This window comes from Chelon labrosus, assembly GCF_963514085.1.
Source record: "Chelon labrosus genome assembly, chromosome: 9".
Classification (NCBI taxonomy): Eukaryota; Metazoa; Chordata; class Actinopteri; order Mugiliformes; family Mugilidae; genus Chelon; species Chelon labrosus.
Window position 1 is genome coordinate 29,852,925 of NC_140359.1, and position 19,640 is coordinate 29,872,564.

The window sequence follows — 19,640 nt, forward strand, 5'->3', positions numbered from 1 at the left end:
AAACAAGAACAGAAACTGTTTTTTTACTAAAAGAAAAAAAATGCATCTATTTCCATTTAGGAAGTAGAATGAAGTGTTTTTATTTAGTTAGTTGTAAAATAAAAAATGATTAAAACAGATTATGATCAGACATGGTCTAAAGGTCCTGGAAGCTCAATAAAACTATTGTTTAATATGAGGAGCATCTCAGGGTGAAAGTGAAACTTTCATGTTTATATTTTTATATTTTTATATTTTTATGTAGATTCAGGAAGTTTCAGAGACATCTTCAGGATTCATTTACTTCCTGTTTAGAGTTTTCTGGTCTCAGGTTTAAAGTGGAGACACCTGCTGGCCGAGCTCTGCTACTGACTCTGAGGTGAAGTCATGACAAACATTTAAATGAACAAGTATTAATTCATCTGAGAAACAATGAGGCTTAAAAAACACAAACCACCAAAAACACAACATGACTCATTCAATGAGTTGATCATCATCAATAAATAACTTTAGTTTTAGTTTTCTTTGAGAATAACTTAAATGTCTGACAACGAAAAGTGGAGGTAACATAAAAACTGATTTCTAAATGTCACATGACTGCAGTTAATAACGTCTTTGTTCTTCTTCTATGGTGGAATATCTGAGCCATCAGCTACAGGACGGAGGAACTTGTGGTTTTCAGAGTAAAAGCCTACAGTCATGGTGTAAGAGTAAGGGCGTATTCACACCAGGAAGGTCCGTTAGTTCACTTGCTTTGGTCCGGACCAATTTTTTTTTTCTTTTTTTTTTTTTAGTGTGGTTCGCTTTCACACTGTGATTAATTGCAACCGGACCAGAATTTATAAACAAAAACACATGTGCTAAGGTCGTTCAGCCATTGGCTGGTAAACGTATAGGCGGGGTAAAGAAGGAAGCCAAATGTCCCACGTAAATAGGCTACAATGGAGACTTTGCGTACTGTAGGTCTACTTGTTATTATGCTAGCAATATGGTTTATAAACTGAGCGCTGGAATCCCCTCTCTCTCATTTGTTTACTAAAAATCTTATATACTTCTGCATTTTTATGTGTTTTCTCCAGCATTTGAGATATCTGGACATCTGCCCAGATATCTAGGAGGCAGCGTGTCTCCTCAGAGCTCGGTTAAGCCACGGCTCATCTCTACCTAACCTACCTGCGTTTGTTTGCTTCACGTGTCTCTCTCTGTTGTGTGTGTCACTGGGCTATCCTACATTTCCCATAACCAGTGCAGTGCCCGTCGGAAGTATGTATTCCTATAGTGGGAGCTGAAGAAGATTTTTCAGTTGTGACCATTGTCGTGACCCATGTCTCCTCCCCACAAAGACACCTGCCCAGTTTCAAATCAGCGTGCCACAGACAGACAGACAGACAGACACAAACTCACCAAATAAGTTAAAAGAAATTCTTGATTTATAGATAGATGATCAAATCACTCATGTTTTGTCTGTAAACTGTAAAATAACGTTGAGTCTCCGTTGCCATGGTTACCATCTAGCGTTTGAGCCAGCGCAATAATTTAGAACTGTCATCAGGAAACTGGAAATATTAGAGCGGAGAAAACCTATTTTACCGATATATTTTACATTTCTTATCCAAACAACGTCAAACTTAGCAGTGCACATCTTCGTGCCCGTAGCGAGACACCTGCCCAGTTTCAAATCAATCGGGCCAACAGTTCGCGACATATGCGTGCCACAGACAGACAGACACACAGACGCTTCCTGATAGATGCGCGAAAACTACGGGAGCTCGTCAAATCCAAAAAGGTAGATTTTTGCAACTTGGGTCGGATCGAGGTCGGGCTGCTTTCACACCATAAAGGAACCGCACCAGGGTTCGGTAGGAACCGCTCCGAGACCACCTCCTCAGCTGGGTCTCGGTCCGCTTGTTTGGTCCGCACCAGAGTTCGAGTGATTGTATTCACACCAGTCAAAAAGGTCCGAACCAAGCAAGGAAACGAACTTGAGTTCGTTTTAATCGAACTAAACAAGGCAGGTGTGAATACACCCTAAGAGTCAGTAGAGGCTGTTGATGGGGACCAGTGACGTGTTTCTGGTCTTTTCCAGCAGCTTCTCTCTCAGCGCCGGCGTCTGGACTCTGAACCAGACGTAGCGAGGGTTCTCCACGGGCGGCGGCGTCCCGCTGGGCGTCCACTCCAGCTTCAGCCCGTCCTCGTCCCGCTGGACGCGGTCGGGCGCCAGCGCCACCAGCGTGTTGAAGCACACGCCGTCCGTCAGGCCGTTCTGCCGGCCGTCGTGCTGCAGGCTGAGGGCGCCCAGCGTGTTGACGTCGTGGTCGTAGTACGCCGACGGCATGGCTTCCTGCACCACCATGTTGGCGGCCCAGGTCACGGCGTGGGTCCTCAGCGCCGCCGCCGTGGGGAGGTGAGGCGTCGGGGCTGGAGGACAGAGGAGACGTCAGGAGGCGACTGCAGCCGCAGGAATAAAGCGAGCAGAAGAAGAGTCTGTTACCTCTGACCAGCAGGATGAAGATCTGCTCCTCGGCGCCGATGAAGACCAGGACCAGCCTCTGAACCACGTGTTGGCAGCTCAGGTCTAAGGGCAGCGTGGTGGGATGCTGGGGATCCTGACGGTACCTGAAGGCACCACAGAGACAGGTCAGTGACTTTTACTGAGACAGTGAACGCAGCAGGAGTCTGACGTCGTACCTGAGTCCACAGTCAATGAGGCGGAGGATGTCCCGTCCTCGGAGGGGGAGGACAGACTGTCTGTCCCACCAGGACGCCTGGAGAGACTCCTCATCAGCAGCTGACAGAGTCTTTAAAGTTCCTCCTGATGGACGAGACGGGACGCTACCGTTAAAGTCTGAACCAGAGACTCACCTGAACCTGTCCTACCTGAGACACCTCCAACAAACACCTGTGACCTCTGACCTCTGACCTCTGACCTGTGATCTTGGCGAGGAAGATGAAGCGGATCCACTGAGGTCCCTGCTCCTGGATCAGCAGCAACGTGATTGGCTCACAGTCAAACCCCGCCTCCTCCTTCACCTCCCTCCTCAGCGCCTCCTCCAGACTCTCCCCCACCTCCACCCTCCCCGCCGGGAGGTACCACTGCTTGTAACACTCCTGCTTGGCCTCCTGCACCATCAGCACCTCCTCCTGAAGGAAGACACTTCAATAATGAGGAAGGAGGGAGGAGGGATGGAGGGAGGGAGGGAGGGAGGAGGGAGGAGGAGGAGGGAGGGATGGAGGGAGGTAAAGATCATGAGTTCATCCTTCTTCTAATCTTCGTCACCTTTTCGTTGAAGATGACGGCGCAGACGATGTAGGTGACGTTCTTCCTCAGCGTGGCCGGTTTGCTCTGCTCCAGGCCGACGTCGCAGCCCGTGACCTCTGACCCCTGACCGTTCAGCAGCCTCTCCACCTGCTCCTCCACCTCCTGCTGCTCCTCCACCGTCACCTCCATGTCTGCGGCAAAACAAACTCTGTATTATTTCTACTTACTGACATTCACCGGTGGCTCTGCTGGAGTTCATTCAGTTACTGACTAAATAGTTTCATACATTTTCATTTTATTTATTTTTGAAATTTGCCTTTTTATAGTTTATACATTAAATCTAAGCTCAGTAATAAGTAAACATTAGATTTATATTTGATGTCTGATAAATGCAGTGCAGTCAAAATATTATCTGAATTTAAAGTCCTCATGTTTGTTTTTGGAGTAAAAGTCAGAAGTCAGTGAATCTCTGACAGCAGCTAGCCGAAGCTAATGTTAGCATTCAAATCTGCTAAATATTGACGGTTTTATAAAGTGTCATCAAACTTCGCGACCGGAAGTTGTATTTGTCAAATATTTATTTAAAACCCTCGTGAATAAAATGACGAACCTGTTTAACTTTAGCAGATAAATCCGCTTTCATTCAGTCGCTGCTTCTGTTTTGACATCTGACGTCAAGGAGATGAACCGGAAGTGAACTAACGCTTCCGGTTCCGGTGTGACGGAGGGTAACGCCGCATTAAGAGCTGAAACAGTATAAAATAACTTTTCAGGGACTCTGTGTTCATCCATATTTACACAAATAACTCAGATTATTCATCACGTGCCATAACCTCGTTAATAAATATAATATATTGATTCTTACGTCGTCTTTAATGTGTTTTGCTCTTGGTCAGTACCTTATTGTGAAACGTGGTACCGGAAGTAAGGTGTGTTTGTAGTTTTCTCTGCTCGGTTCAGGCTGATGTTGTAACAGGCAGTAAGGTCACTAACAGGCTGCTGGTGAGCTAAGAGCTAATGAGAGCTAGTTTACACGTTGATGATGTTTTTAATGAACTAACAAACTGTTTCATCGACTGTTTGGATCCTTTCACATTTAACAGGTGAGTGGGAACACGTCCGCGTGTCTCTGGAGTTATTACCTTCATTTAACAGAGCAGCTGTAACTGTATTAATATAAACTCAGTCAGATTAGTAATAATGAAATGCTTCTGATCTGGAGGACACAGTGAGTCTGAATAAATATGTGGACTGGGAGTCAGAAGTTTGGACACAGACTCAGGGGTCTCCTTGGACCAGGTCCGGTCAGACTTTACCTGGAGGAGTCTCAGATCTGTCTCTGATGGTCTCACCTGGCCTCAGCCTGGCTCTCATGACTTTTATTTTGAAGGGACATTAGAGATGGACTGGTGAAGGTTTTACATTGAAAGGATGATATGAAACAAAAGCGTTTAGTCTCTCAAACCGAGCAACACTGACCCATGCTGCCTCCCAGCTGGTAGGGCTTGTACCCACCAGCCACTGATCATGTGACCATAACAACATGGACGCCTCCATGAAGACAGGTGAGGAGTCCAGAGGGTTGTTGGTTCATCAGGTGTGTGGTAATCCTCTGGACAGCAGTCAGTTAACAACTTGACCAAACGTCCTGTGGAAACAGAGAGAAGGAGGCTGATCATCAACTATGTGATAAAGTTATTAGACCTTTAGCTGCTACACTATCCATCTAACAACACGCTGTGGAGGACTATTAAATGCTACTGATGCTGGTTTATAATGATATTTATTCAGACATGTAGTGTTGATAAGCTCATGTGTTTCTGTTCAGTTAATTAGCTGACGTTGTGTGAATGCTCCATGTGAGTCAGTGGTTATGGTGGAGCTCAGTCTGAGCCTCAGATTATTAGAGTCAGTCTGACGGTGTCCATGGTGTTAACGTGGTCTACAGCCGACAGCAGCTCATGTTCAAGCTCCAATAAACAGTTAAATCCTCCGTAGCTGCTTTAGTGTGAGATGCTACCACATGTGTTCAGGTCAAGAATCCAGAGTCGTTCATTTCTACTGTGTTTTTATTAGTGACGTCATCCACTCATCAACGTTGACTTTCAGCACATCTTAGTTGACTTTAAAAAATCCAGAGTCCTTCAGCCCCACCAGCTGGTCCCTGCTCCTCCTCCTGAACTCAGCCCATCTTCTGTTTCATCTGTCATCATCTGAAATCTGTTTGTTTCAACCTTCAGATCCTCCTGGAAACCTCTGACGACTTCTCAGCCAATCAGATCTCCTCCTGCCTCCATGAGCAGCCTGAGCTCAGAGACTGGAGAAGAATAAAAGCGTTGAGAGTCAGAGGACAGACGGTGAAGCATCTAGTGGACACTAAAGGAGCTGCAGCATGTTTTAGCGTGGCGTCCTGATCGGATTCTTCTTCTCTTGTCCGGTGTCTTTGACGTTGTCCGATGTCTCGTCACAGTAAGCTCCAGAAACAGATCCTGGCTCTGTACCGACACTTCCTGCGAGCCGGTCGGGACAAGCCGGGCTTCATCCCCCGAATCCGGGACGAGTTCCGAGAGAACGCTCGCATCAAGAAGACGGACGTGATGCACATCGAGTATCTGTACCGACGAGGCCAGAGGCAGCTGGAGCAGCTGAGGGACGTCAACACCAAACAGCTGGGCTCCTTCTCCAAACCCACAGGTCCCAGCTGACCCTGAACGCAGCGCAGAGTCACCGCTAACGAACTGCTGGTCACGAGCCGTTAGTCAGAGATACGAGCTGAGATCAAACAATACTTGAATGAAACTGAATAAACCTCATGTGATGCATAAAAACAATAAAGAGGAAAATATCCACCTTTGGTATTTTGGCTGAAAAGACTGACACCAGTAAATCTGTAGCTCATGGTCTCATCAGTGAGCTGCTGTTGAGAATTCAGGCATGAAATAATAATTATTGGATGCAAGTATGGATGGATGGATATCTTCATTGTCACTATAACAAGTACAGCGAAATTACACCAGTCAACCCGTACATATACAACAATACATACGATAAGAAAGACATCAAAGTATTATCAAAATAATATTATTTGTGATGGGACAACTATTGAATTATTTTTATTCTTATTTATTTATTGGCTGCAGGATCAGGTTCAGTTTATAATAAACCCAGATATTTAGGTGATTTATGTATTTTTGTTTTTTAACTTATTTAAGTTATTAGATAAATGTGGAGTAAAAAGTAAAAATATTTCTCTGTGTCTACAGTAAACTGACAGACTTGTAGTTTTATTAGTCGTCTGATATTTCACAGTAAAACAAAATGATTCATAAATCTAATATAACAGCCTTTAGACTTTTTTGTAACTTGTCATTGGTGAAATATTTGGGAACATTAAATAAACCTTAATGTTATAACAATGTTAAAGTTCTAATGTAAATCTTGATTTAAAAAGTTACCGATAGTTATAATAACTATAAATAAAGTAAATGTTAAGTGATAAAGTACTTGCCTCTTACATGTCGTAGAATAGAATTATAAAGTACTTGATAAGGACAAGCTGTGTTGTTCTACTGAGCTGCAGGTGGTGGCGCTGTTGCGCTGCTGAGCTACTTTAAAATCCTCCGACGAAGAAGAAGGGATGTAAACAGGAAGTGGGGCGTTTCGCGTCCTCTAAGCTGTGAAAACTGGGTTTTTATCTACATTTCTGTTTAAATAACGACGTTAGCTGCTGTTGTCGACTGTAGAAGAACTAGTGAGAGTTTATTTTAGTGAAATCTTTTTTTCTCCGTCGTTTTTTTCGTCCTATTTTCAATCATGAGCTCAGGAGGAGAAATGACGAACGCTCAGTTATTTCAGCAGGTGAGAAAAATCTCAACGATTTAATTCTCTACATTTCTGCATAAAAATGACTCAAAACATCAGCTGATTCAAAGTCAAAGAGTCAAAGAGAACCCAATGAAACACATGATGCAGAAATATTATACTGGTGTATCTGTTTATTAAAGAAACTGAATCATCTGTTCATATCAGTGAGGTGTTAAAGTTAATGTCCTCCTTGTGTCCAGTATCTGCTGTGACCTCCTTTAACTAAATGTTCCTGGTAACAGCTGATCAGTGGTCTACAGCAGCTTGGAGGAATTTTAGCCCATTCCTCAGAACAGAACCACTTCAGTTCTGAGCATCAGAACCTCATCCCTCCATCAAACATGGGGGTGCTAATGTCCTGGTTTGGGCCTGTTCTGCTGCATCTGGACCAGGACGGCTTGTCCTCATTGATGGACCAATGAATTGTGAATTCTACCAGTGAACTCTAAAAGAAAATGTCAGGACATCTGTCCATGAGCTGAATGTGAAGAGAAACTGGGTCATGCAGCAAGACAACGAGAACCAAGAACACAAGTGGTTCTACAAAAGAACGGTTCAAGAAGAACAAGATGAATGTTGAGGAACGGCCAAGTCAAAGTCCTGACCTTAATCCAATAGAAATGTTGTGGAAGGACCTGAAGCAAGCAGTTGATGTGAGGAAACCCACCAACATCTCAGAACTGAAGTGGTTCTGTTCTGAGGAATGGGCTAAAATTCCTCCAAGCTGCTGTAGACCACTGATCAGCTGTTACCAGAAACATTTAGTGACAAGGAGGTCACAGCAGATACTGGACACAAGGAGGAACTGACTTTAACACCTCACTGATATGAACAGATGATTCAGTTTCTTTAATAAACAGATACACCAGTATAATATTTCTGTATCATGTGTTTGTTTGGGTTCTATCTTTGTCTACTTTCAGGACTTGTGTGAAAAGTCGCTGATATTTTCAGTCATTTTTATGTAGAAACATTTTAAACCACCTGTTTGGTTGATAGAGTCTCAGTTTAGAACGACTCCTTTCATCAGTTATTATCTCTGTAAATAGTAACCGTTAACTGCTCTAAATGTGTTTGTCTTGAATGTTCCATGTTTAAATTTGTCCAGTAAATGTAAAGAAGACCAGATCACATAAACATGGAACCTGATTCAGCCAGGGTTCTCTTAGTAATCAGATTACTGGTCCTTGTCGTCCTGCAGATGGCGCTGCTTCGCTGGCTGTCGTCCCAGAGCGACGAGGACCGGAGGATCTTGACGGCGGTGACGGGGGTCCAGGTCGGCAGAGAGCTGCTGAACCGGCTCACCGGTCAGGACCAAGTGGACGCCTTCAAGGTGCAGCAGACGCTCCGCCGTGGCAGCGATCACACGCCATCGCCAGCGTCTCACTGTGTTTGTGTGTTTCCTCAGAGGGAGTGCATCCTGAGCATCGCAGACTTCATCAAGCAGAACCCCAGAGCTTCACAAGCTCAGATCAGCGCCGAGGTGGAGAAGAACGTCCTGGTGTTTGCTGCTCGGGTCAAAGCTCTGGAGACGGCGCCGATGCTCTGAGGTCACTTCACCAAGACGAGTCGTCCTCAGCTCTTAGTTCATATCAGCCTCGTCTTTTATATGATGCAGTCGATCTGTTTAACTCCTGTCATTAATGAAGTGATTGTGTTCACGTGTCTGAGTCATTACCTCAGGACTGATTTTCATATGTTTGTGCAGGACGTCCCATCACAGCGTCCGTCATCGTGAATGATCTAAGAGCTCAAATAAAAATACAAATAAAATAGTATCAACAAAATAATAAGATATGTATAAATAAAACTGAAACCTCTGCTATCACACCCCACAGACACGCCCTCGCTCTCTCTTCATCATTTCACTGATTTGACTTTTAGTTTTGATGTTAGATGTTTGTTGTCTGAAGATTTTCACAATAAAAGCTTCTGCCTCCTCGTTTTCTCTTGTTGATGATCTGAAAGTGAAACCTGAAAACTATCTGCTGCTTTTTGTCATTTGAGGCCGTTTCTTGATTTTTATTTTGACTTTAATATATAAATAAATAATAAAATAAGAGGAGGAGGCAGGTTACACGGTTCTCTTCTTTCTCTTCAGGTTCTGCTTGGTTCACATCGTCAGTAGTGACATTAACATTAACGTCTGGATGCGTCTCTAATCCAGTGGTTTAATGAGATAAATGTCACTAAAGACTCAAGGTAGATAAATCTGTTAATAAACTATCCAGCCAGAGATTACAGATTATTTTATGTCTCATTCACTCTATCACAGTTCTAGAGAAGTTCACGTACACTTAGTATTAAACTATAAAATGTTGTAACTGGTGAACCGTGGTTGTGTTCTTGGGTCTGACCGTTTGTGACCAAGCTTTGACGTCCTGTCTGACGTCTTTAGGTTCAATACATCCAGATAATCTTCCTTCCTCATGATCTACTTCCTGAAGTCTCTCCTGCAGCAAAACAACATGACGCTGCCTCCTCTGTTGGATGGAGTTCTACGTCTTTTTAGCTCCAGATGCATCGATGGTCAGTTTTTATTTCATCAGACCAAAAGACATTTCTCCAGAAAGTTCAATCTATAAAACAGTAATGTGGTGTTGTTATGGTGGTTTTAAAGCTCCTTCCTTCCTGATCAGACTCTCAGGTTAAGACCATGTAGGTATTTATCTTTGCTGTTGTTCTGGGACTGATCTGTACGTTAATGTTTTGGATAGTTAACCCTAACCCTGACGGCGGCTGCTCCCACCGTGTTTGTTTGTTGAGATGAACGTGATCTCCTTTAAATCCCTCTCCTGGTTTTAACTGAGGTTTAATTGTACTTTTGTTCTTTGTTTTATGTGCTTCTTTCTATATTGTCTTTGTTAAACACTTTTACTGTTGATTTGAAAAGAGCTGTAGAAATTAAGATAATTCTTCTCATTGATATAACCTGTGGAGAGGATTAAAAACTGAGCTGAGTGTAAACATCCATCCTCTGCTGAACAGAAGCATCATGTCTAGATGTTATCAGCTGTAATGGACGTGTTGGGTGTAGTCCAGGTCTTCAGTTCTAAATAACTGGTGGAAAGTTTGGGATCTTTTGAAGGTGTGGAACATTCAGTGGGAGTTTCCCAAACTGTGTCTGTTCATGTAGAAACAATGCAGACATACTCAACTATATGTTTTAACAATAAATCAACACTATGAATAAATAAAAGATAAAATAATAAATAAATATTAATTATGATAATATAATAAATCTGGAATGAAAAACAAGGACAAATGAATAAATGAATTAACTTTCATTTTTCTTTCTCTGTAACTCCTGTAACAGCAGAGGTGTGTTTGGTTTGTGAGCAGCCAATAAGCGCAGGACGACGTCCTTTCGTCACTCAGTAGCGTCCTCTCTGATTGGCTGGAAGGAATTGGCGGGGAGGAAGAGCGTCCGCTTTAAATATAATAACACAAAGTGGTCAGAGAGTTCAGCAGCATCTGACGGAGAGTTGTAGACGAGCGGTGCTGCTGGAAACTAAACTCTCACTATGGACGTTTCTCACCATAACGGAGATGTTGCCAAGATCAGCGAGAAGCTGGAGAAGTAAGTAAAGCTAGTGAAGGCTGTGCCGGCAGTGGCTAACGGCTAGCATGCTAGCTAACTCCCCCCGGTTAACACTACCGATGTGTAGCTGAGCTAATGCTAACGACGAATGCTAAGTGTTGTAGATTCAGATCAGTGTTGTGACAAGTCTCCTCGGAGAAGCTGAAACTACTTAACTTTAACTGTCTCCAGTACACCTGGCTGATATCACCTGTTTGATTGAAAATGTTTATTTATTTATTTATTTATTTGTGGTTTAAATAAAAGCCCAACCACATGGTTTAAAGCCTGAAGTAGTGTGAAGTACATGTGTATGAGTAGTGTTTAGATTTATGTCTTGGACTAGATGATGTTAGGACGTCTTCTATGGAGCCAGAACGGTGAAAACATTGGCACTGAAACAAGAAACTAATTAAAATAATTAAAATCTGAAAATCTTGTTTTATTTTATTTAATTTTTTAAAATTTTAGTTATTTATTTATTTTATTTATTTTTTTGTATTTTTCAATGACAATCTTCAGATTTTTTCTTCATGTCAGTTTTTTTTTCGTTGTAACTGATTTTCAGTTTCAACTTTCTGTCACTGTTTTGGCGTCGAGAGGGCGGGGCCTGAGGGGCGGGGCCTGATAGGGCGGGGTCTGAGGGGAGGGGCTAGTAGAGAGTGGTTTACATATAATTTGCATATCGGCATACTGAACTGCTCCATACTGAACTCGCTGGAACATTTTTATTGTCACCAGAAGCAAATTCGTGGCCCTTGTAGGAGTTATTGTGAACTACCTGCGTTGAAGCTGAGCTAGCGGCTCAGAGATGAGAGGCTGTGTGTGTGTGTGTGTGTGTGTGTGTGTGTGTGTGTGTGTGTGTGTGCTGGGGATGTCAGTAGCTTAACTTGCACAGCCGAAGCCGTTAGCTGCTGTTGTGATGTTTTACTTGGCAGCAACAAGTATTCACCACCAGGCCGGTGACACATGACGTTAATTTATTTTTTTGCCAAAACCGACTTTTAGCCGTGTTCGGTGCTTGGCAGGTGTTTATTTTTGATCCTGCATTAACAAGTTAGCCAACACGGCTAATGTTAGAAACGTTCCAGCGGACCTACAGCATAACAGCCGTTAAAAGTTCACCAACCAATCAGGTAGCATCTGAATAAACATGTAAATACCAGAGAAACACAGACTTACTTGTGGTTTGGAAGTTCCCGGTGAACAGGGTAGTTTAGTAAGGCCACCATGCCAATATGCAAATTATATGTAAACCACGCTCTACTAGCCCCTCCCCTCAGACCCCGCCCTCTCAGACCCCGCCCTCTCAGACCCCTCCTCTCAGACCCCTCCTCTCAGACCCCTCCCTCAGACAGAAAGTTGAAACTGAAAAATGGAAAAAAAAAAACTGACATGGTAAAAAAAAATCTGAAGATTGTCATTGAAAAATACAAAAAATAATAATAAATAAATAAGATTTTCCTTTTTCAGTGCTGGTTTTGTTTTCGATGCCAATTCTAAAGTCACCGTTCTGGCTCCATAAGTTTCTACAACTGTCATTTTCTTTTGTGATATTATAACAAAAACATTAAACCATTTGATGTTGATATTAAATACTGACTGGAGCCTTAGTTTAAGTTTTTTATCTTCATGCTTTGAGTCATTTTATGAAGAAATGTATAAACATTTTAAACCGTCTGTTTAAATGTAGAAATGTTTCTATTTCTGGATGTAGAAATAAAAAAAGCTTTGATTGTTATTGGAGGAATGAAAATCCAAAATACTCAGTGTTGACTTAGAGGAGATTAAAATTAAAACTTACATATAAATAATCTTCAACATGCACCCACAAACAATGTGGAGAAGCCTTTTAATACCAGTAGTGAACATAGATACTTAAACCACTCGTGATCAGATCACTCAGTAGTCATCCCTGTTAACATACGTCCCAACATGTCTCTGGTCTCACCTCCACCTGGTGTGTGTCTGTAAATCAGCAGCGCCATCATGTGGTCAGTAGAATATTGTAGCAGCTGCTGTCTCTAATGGATCTCTACCTACCGCTGGATCAGAACCATCAACAGCTGCTGGTTGACTTGGAGACATGATCCAGATGTTGGAACAAGATGGAAAGATTTATTATTATTATTTATTTCTTAATCTCTGTCCTGACGTTAGAGACAAAAGAAAGAAGACGATTAAATGTTAAATCTTGCTTCAGTTGTTTGTTGAATATCTGTTCACATGGTTCTGACTCTGTGACTTTGTCTTGACAGGTCTTTGTCCATGGATACAGACGACAAGATGGAAACATACCACAGGTAGTAAATACACCAGTACATCTGACACAAAGAGGACATACAACATATAAATAGATTAATAAATAATCAATACAATACTGGCAAAGTTCCTGATTAACTTAATCTCTCTGATCCAGGCTGAACAGCTGGTCACTGAATAGAGTTTAACATCGTGGATAAGAATAACTAGATAAAGACGAGTGAATACAGGCTGTTGCTAACAGTTATTTCCATTTTACTTCAGTTTCATAACTCTCTCAACTAACAGCGAACTAACTGTCATTATAATCACAAAAAACAGGAACTAATGAACGTTAAAACGTGATTAGTTTTCTGTTGATCGATCAACGCGTGTCCTACAGTAACTCACGTTGATCAGCAGGTTTCTGGTCATCCAACGCTGCCATAAACTCCCTAACCCTCTCTGGAAGATGTTTCTCCTTGACGCTGTCTCCAGGAAACTTTTCTCTTCTTTTAAACGTTCAGTGTTTGTTGTTGTTGTTTGGGTGCAGCCTTTGACTGAGTGGACTCCATGGATTCTGTTTAGATCATCAACTACTACCACCTCACCTCACATCCACATTACACTAGTTACTGACTAACAGAGGACGACCTTCATCTACACAGAACACATGATTAGACACTGGGTTCTGGTTCAGCCAACTAGCTCTACTTCTATTTAACAGAAAACACAGCTAACGATGCTAACACTCCAAGCTCCCATCAGTCGCTCCCATTGGTTGAGAGTAGATCAGCTGGGTACCGCCCACCTCACGTCTCTACAACTCTCTGAGGTTCATTAACATTCATGTTCTCTGGTCTCTGGCCTTCTCTGGAAAGGTTGTTTACTATTAAACTTTACTTTTGCACTGTCAGTGTAAAGAAGTAGTTTTATTTTCTAAAATCTAAAACCACTACATTTTGTCAACAAGCTGTTTTGGTTTGTGAGTAAAACTAGAGTCATTAACGTCAGTTATAAACATAATACATGACTGAAAGGAGCTGCATTAGAGTTCAAGAGGATTATATTATTATATTGGACCCAAAGTCTCTAAAACTTTTAGGTTGTCAAACTCGGTTTAGTTGAGGGTCCCACATCCAGCTCAGTTTTATTTCAAGGGGCCAGAACTAGTAACATAACAGAATAATAACCTCTAAATAACGACAACTCCAAATGTTTCCCTTTGTTTTAGAGCCATTAAACATTTACATTTAATAAACTATCCTTTTACAAAACATTTTATGAACAACCTAAAATGTATTATAACAAATAAATGCTATTTCTGTGCATCGCTGCATCTGCTGTTTAGTTCTAGTTCTCAGTGTCGCGTTACGTCCACAGACTAAAACAGTGTGACTCCACTTTGTTCATTGACCTGGCGGGTCAGGTTGGACCCTGTGGTTGATCGGTTTTGGCTCATGGGCCGTATGTTTGACACCGTGTTTTAGACCAAATAATGTGTTTGTCACTTATCTGGATTCTAACCATGGGGTGAGAGAAGTGTAACTTTTTATGCTCATAACCCACAACTACTGTTCAAAAGAAAAGTAAAGCGTCAGAGCTCTAGTATTGACCTAACCCGCTGATATCCTTTTATCTTTTTAGATTCATTCAAGATGGCAAAGACGCAGCGAGACAGGGGGACATGCACAAAGCTCTGGAGTTCTTCAAAATGGCGCACAACATTCAACAGAGTCAAAAACTGGAAGGCAGGATAAAGAAAATCGAAGAGCTCATTTCTCTGAACGACTCGGAGGACGAGGAAGAGTTCGTCAACGTGAACAACAGTGGCTTGATGCTTTTTAAGGAGCTGCATGACAAGCTGTACGACTACCAGAGAACCGGAGTCGCCTTCATGTACAGTCTCTACAGAGACGGTCGCAAAGGTGGGATCCTGGCAGACGACATGGGCCTCGGTAAAACCATCCAGGTGATCTCGTTCCTCTCTGGCATGTACGACAGTGAGCTGATCAAACACACTCTGCTGGTCATGCCGACGTCTCTCATCACAAACTGGACCAAGGAGTTTGCTAAGTGGACTCCCGGCATGAGGGTGAAGGAGTTCCATGGCGCCAGCAAAGCGGAGAGGACGAGGAATTTGGAGAAGGTTCAGAGAAGGAGTGGGGTTATCATCACCACCTACACTATGCTCATGAACAACTGGCAGCAGCTGTCGTCATACCAGGGCAGGGAGTTCACGTGGGACTACATGATTCTTGATGAGGCACATAAAATAAAAACCTCAACCACCAAAACGGCCAAAAGTGCCTCCGCCGTACCCTCAAAGAACAGAGTTCTTCTCACAGGAACACCAGTCCAGAACAACCTCAGAGAAATGTGGGCTCTCTTTGACTTTGCTTGTAATGGCACGCTCCTCGGCACAGCCAAAACATTCAAAACGGAGTACGAGAACCCCATCACCCGGGCCAGGGAGAAGGACGCCACGCCAGGGGAAAGGGCTCTGGGCTCACGAATGTCGGAAAACCTCATGGCCATAATAAAACCCTACTTCCTCCGCAGAACAAAGTCAGAAGTGCAAAAAAACAAAATGAACGGTACAGATTCATGCAAGGAGGGACACTCAGACCTGAAGGACGACCAGAACCCAAATGTTCAAACTAGCTCTGGAGCAGTCATGCCCAAGCTGACAAGAAAGAACGACCTGATTGTCTGGACTTACCTGAGCGCCATTCAGGAGGACATATACAGGCAGTTCATTTCTTTGGACCACATCAAGGAGCTTCTCCTGACCACCAGATCTCCTCTAGCTGAATTAACCATTCTGAAAAAGCTGTGCGACCACCCGAGGCTGCTTTCTGCCGGCGCCATAAGCAAGTTAGGCTTAAGGGAAAATGAGAGTCAAGAGAGGGAATGCGCAGAGACTGAGAGTGACAGCATCGCTAACGTTCCTGAAGACACCTTGATATCGGAGTCTGGGAAGCTGGTTTTTCTGGTGGCACTTCTTGAACGACTCAGACAAGAAGGCCATCGCACGCTTGTCTTCGCTCATTACAGGAAGGTGCTGGACATCATCGAGCACATCCTCGGCAACAGAGGCTTTAAGGTGTTGAGGATGGACGGTACGATAACGCAGATTGCAGAAAGAGAGAGGCGAATCTCTTTGTTCCAGACAGACGAACGTTACTCCGTCTTCCTCCTGACCACCCAGGTCGGAGGAGTTGGCATCACGTTGACGGCGGCGAACAGGGTAGTCATCTATGACCCTAGCTGGAACCCGGCTACCGATGCCCAGGCCGTTGACAGAGCGTACCGCATCGGCCAGACGGAAAACGTCATCATCTACAGGCTGATCACCTGCGGCACGGTGGAGGAGAAGATCTACAGACGCCAGGTTTTCAAAGACTCTCTCATCAGACAGAACACCGGGGATAAGAAGAACCCATTTCGGTACTTCAGCAAGCAGGAGCTGAAGGAGCTCTTTTCCCTGGAGGACACTCGGTCCTCGTCCACTCAGCTGCAGCTTCAGGCGTTGCACTCCAGACACCGACGGACTGACCCCGAACTGGACGAGCACATCGCCCACCTCCACGCCATGGAGATGTTTGGGATCTCTGACCACGACCTCATGTTCTCCCTCGACGTTAACCACGACGAGGACCTTGAAAATCAAGAGGAGCAACACTACATCGAAGGGCGGGTCCAGAAGGCCCAGGAACTGATGAAGGCCGAGTCTGAGTTGCAGATGCAGCTGGCCGAGAGCATGGCATCGAGCACAGAACCGGCCTGGCTCAGACAACCAGCGGACAACAACAGCAGAGAGCACAAACCAAGGAATCCAAAACCAAGTCCTTCGTATCCACAGCACGACTTAAACGACTCACCGATTGTTTTAGACTCGGATCAGTCGGGTTCTGGAAAAGAGGACAGTCGACAGAGTCAGAGTAAACAAGTTATTGATCTGACTGCAGATGAGAGCGCCACTGAAGAGGAACCTGATGAAGTTAACCAGAACCCGAACTCACCAAACCTCCGGCCAATAAAACGGGAGAGGAGTTACCTGGATGCCACCTCCACTCAAGAGGTGATGGAGGAGTCTGTGGTTCTGTCGGAGTCTGTTAATGGTGGTTTGGGTGATGTGGTTAATGCCTCCGTTGAAAAAGTCATGGACAAGTCTGAGTCTGCAGGTGAGAGTGTAACCGAGGAGGAACCTGTCGAAGTTAACCAGAGCCTGAACTCGCCACGGCCAGTGAACCAGGAGAGGGGTTACCAGGAAGCCACCTTTACTCAGGAGGTGATGGAGGAATCTACTGAAGCCGGTTCAGGTGACGTGGTAATTCCCTCTGTTGAAGACGTCATGGACAAGTCTGAGGCCGGAGAAGCTTCAGTGGATGACAACTCGTTGTTCGTTACTGCAGCTGACGAACAAAAGCTAAATGAAACCTCACACTCACAACACGACGTCTATCAGATGGAGGAAGGTCCTCCTCGCGTCACGCCTCTCCAGAACAAGAGACTCTCTGTCCCGCAGACGTCCAACTCCAGCTTTAAAGCTGACGGATCGTTGAGAGTCGGCTCTGGGCTCGAGTCCTACAACGGCAACTTCAACCTACTGCTGGAGGACAGCGAACATTTCTCTGATGGCGACGATCAGATGATTGAAGCTGCGGAGCAGAGGCTGCTGTCTCGGCTCCAGATGGAGCAAAGCTTTGACATCAATAAGTCTCTTTGTGAGAATCAACAGAAAGAAGCGTCCAGGCGAAGCATCGACAACGGCCACGACTCTGACATGGACAAGTCTGTGGATGACTCCATCGTGGTGACCAAGAAAAAACGAGCAGCGGTGATTTATGACAGCGATGAAGAAGATGACGGGGAGCAGTTGATGAAGAGTCAGCTGGAAAACTCCTTCCAGGTCCTTGGGGCCTCCACGCCCAAATCTGGACCCGCCTTCCTGAAGTCAAGGAAGAGCACTGGAGGAAACACCTCTGTGGCATCGCGTCGGTCCTTCCTCCAGTCCATCATCAAAGACATGGACATGGACAACCAGGACATGACGGGAGACGAAGAAAGTCATGATGTTTCAGAGATGCACTCGGAGGAGGAGGAGGAGGAGGAGGAGGAGGAGGAGGAGGACGTTAGTGGTTCAGGTCAGGATGAATCTCTGGAACTTGGAGAGACAATAAACACAGAAGAGGAGGAGGACGAGGAAGAGGAGATGGAAGAAGGAGAGGAGGAATACAAAGACTCGGGAGAGAAAATGAGTTTCAACGTGGATGAATCAACAAGTGATCCTGAGCTGGACTCCACAGAGAGAATGGATCAGTGCACCGTGGACGCTGGAGTCAAGACCAATGGGACTAAAGACCTGGACGAGAGCTACGACTCCCTGGTCAGGAGAGGGAGGGAGTGCTACAGCGACGGAAACCGGGTCGGCGCCCTGGACTTCTTTGTGAGAGCCCTGGACATCAGATCTGGAGATCCTGAGATTCAGCTCAAAACCATCCAACTGTACCGAGAGCTGAGTCAGAGTTCAGCTCAACAAGCCTAAAGCTGAACACGTCTTCTTCTGCAAACTGAAGTCTTGTTTTAACGTTCAGATTATGTTTGTCCAGATTATGTTTGTTCAGATTATGTTTGTCCAGATTATGTTTCTATTATATGTTTCTTGTAAATGTTAAAGTTAATCGTTTTAGTAAACCACTTGTTCTCTGCATCCTCTGAGTTTCCATGAGTCCTGACAGAGTGACTCAACATCCTGTTTTAATCACATCTCAGTCTGATATTTTCTTTCCAGTAACTGATTAATTATTAAAACTGTTCAGATGTTGTAAAATACTGTAATGTAATATTTCTTTCTGTTCTCTTTGAGTAAAAAAGTGATATACCAAAAATAATTATAAAACAAGTAAAATTATTGTAAGTCAAAAAATTAAAAGTTAAATTTAAAAACGTATTTTGTTTACAGGAGACACCTGAACGTCTCACTGTCCTTTTAATTGGGATCTGTTTTCAGCCAATCAGAGGGCTCCACTGTGGAGTCGTTTCTATTGGCTGAGCTGAGTTTGAGTTACGTGCCGGTGTGTTCCGGTGTGTTCCGGTGTGTTCCGGTGAAGGTCGGAGCGGTTTCACCTTATGTCAAATTACAACTAAGTTATGAAGCGAGGAGAGGAGCGCTCGGTTTACTGTACTGTACTACACGAACAGTGGCGCATGCGCATTTGAAGCGCATCCCTGTTTGAGATAACGGGAACGGAAACAGACTTCTAAACGTTTGTAAAATAAAAGCCTACGACAAACGCAAATTACATCTATTTAAAGGTTCATTTAATTTTAAATCAAATAAAATAAGAAAAAAACTTTAAATCTTAACAGAATTCAAAATATTTACTTCGTGAAATGCCGGTATTATTATTTTTTTTATTTATTAAGACACGGTAGTAATGTTCTGGTTAATAACTGGTTAATTAACTATTTCAGCTCTACTTGTATTATTATATTATTGTTTCATAACATAATTTTGTAAACGACATATTTTGTACCTTAAACATGTTTACAGCCTTGTTTCTAGTTACATGAGTTTATTTAAAGTGAAGCTGAATGTTGAAATCTATATTTAACTGGTATTTAATAGTTAAATGTTTATTTAAGATCTTGGTTAAATAAAACTGGAACCTTTAGAATAAACGAGAGACCGATAAAATAAGATAGTTACAG

The 19,640-nt window shown here is 43.6% G+C and overlaps 4 protein-coding genes across 6 annotated transcripts; 3 read left to right on the forward strand and 1 right to left on the reverse strand.

The window, feature by feature from the left end:
* Positions 1 to 81: 81 nt before the first annotated feature.
* Positions 82 to 4,035, reverse strand: nudt18 (nudix (nucleoside diphosphate linked moiety X)-type motif 18). Of its 2 annotated transcripts, XM_084551539.1 has the most exons (6): positions 3,849 to 4,035; positions 3,257 to 3,429; positions 2,907 to 3,120; positions 2,668 to 2,791; positions 2,471 to 2,595; positions 82 to 2,397 (listed from the first exon to the last, which is right to left on the reverse strand). In XM_084551539.1, exons 2-6 carry the CDS (start codon positions 3,425 to 3,427, stop codon positions 2,015 to 2,017), a joined length of 1,017 nt encoding a protein of 338 aa, XP_084407665.1. In that variant the 5' UTR covers positions 3,428 to 3,429; positions 3,849 to 4,035; the 3' UTR covers positions 82 to 2,014. The 2 variants fall into 2 exon arrangements, with proteins under 2 accessions (XP_084407665.1, XP_084407666.1); XM_084551540.1 differs by lacking the exon at positions 3,849 to 4,035 and having other exon boundaries at positions 3,257 to 3,560.
* A 165-nt stretch (positions 4,036 to 4,200) lies between these two features.
* On the forward strand, positions 4,201 to 6,419 carry sdhaf1 (succinate dehydrogenase complex assembly factor 1). Of its 2 annotated transcripts, none has more exons than XM_084551541.1 (2): positions 4,201 to 4,341; positions 5,479 to 6,419. In XM_084551541.1, exon 2 carries the CDS (start codon positions 5,695 to 5,697, stop codon positions 5,941 to 5,943), a length of 249 nt encoding a protein of 82 aa, XP_084407667.1. In that variant the 5' UTR covers positions 4,201 to 4,341; positions 5,479 to 5,694; the 3' UTR covers positions 5,944 to 6,419. The 2 variants fall into 2 exon arrangements, with proteins under 2 accessions (XP_084407667.1, XP_084407668.1); XM_084551542.1 differs by having other exon boundaries at positions 4,208 to 4,240.
* Positions 6,420 to 6,872: 453 nt separating this feature from the next.
* LOC311492546 (uncharacterized protein) lies at positions 6,873 to 9,047 on the forward strand. Its single transcript, XM_084550836.1, has 3 exons — positions 6,873 to 7,096; positions 8,304 to 8,435; positions 8,511 to 9,047. Exons 1-3 carry the CDS (start codon positions 7,052 to 7,054, stop codon positions 8,649 to 8,651), a joined length of 318 nt encoding a protein of 105 aa, XP_084406962.1. The 5' UTR covers positions 6,873 to 7,051; the 3' UTR covers positions 8,652 to 9,047.
* A 1,504-nt stretch (positions 9,048 to 10,551) lies between these two features.
* On the forward strand, positions 10,552 to 18,805 carry ercc6l (excision repair cross-complementation group 6-like). The gene is made up of 3 exons (XM_084552255.1): positions 10,552 to 10,682; positions 12,941 to 12,985; positions 14,571 to 18,805. Exons 1-3 carry the CDS (start codon positions 10,627 to 10,629, stop codon positions 18,472 to 18,474), a joined length of 4,005 nt encoding a protein of 1,334 aa, XP_084408381.1. The 5' UTR covers positions 10,552 to 10,626; the 3' UTR covers positions 18,475 to 18,805.
* The last annotated feature ends 835 nt before the right edge of the window (positions 18,806 to 19,640 follow it).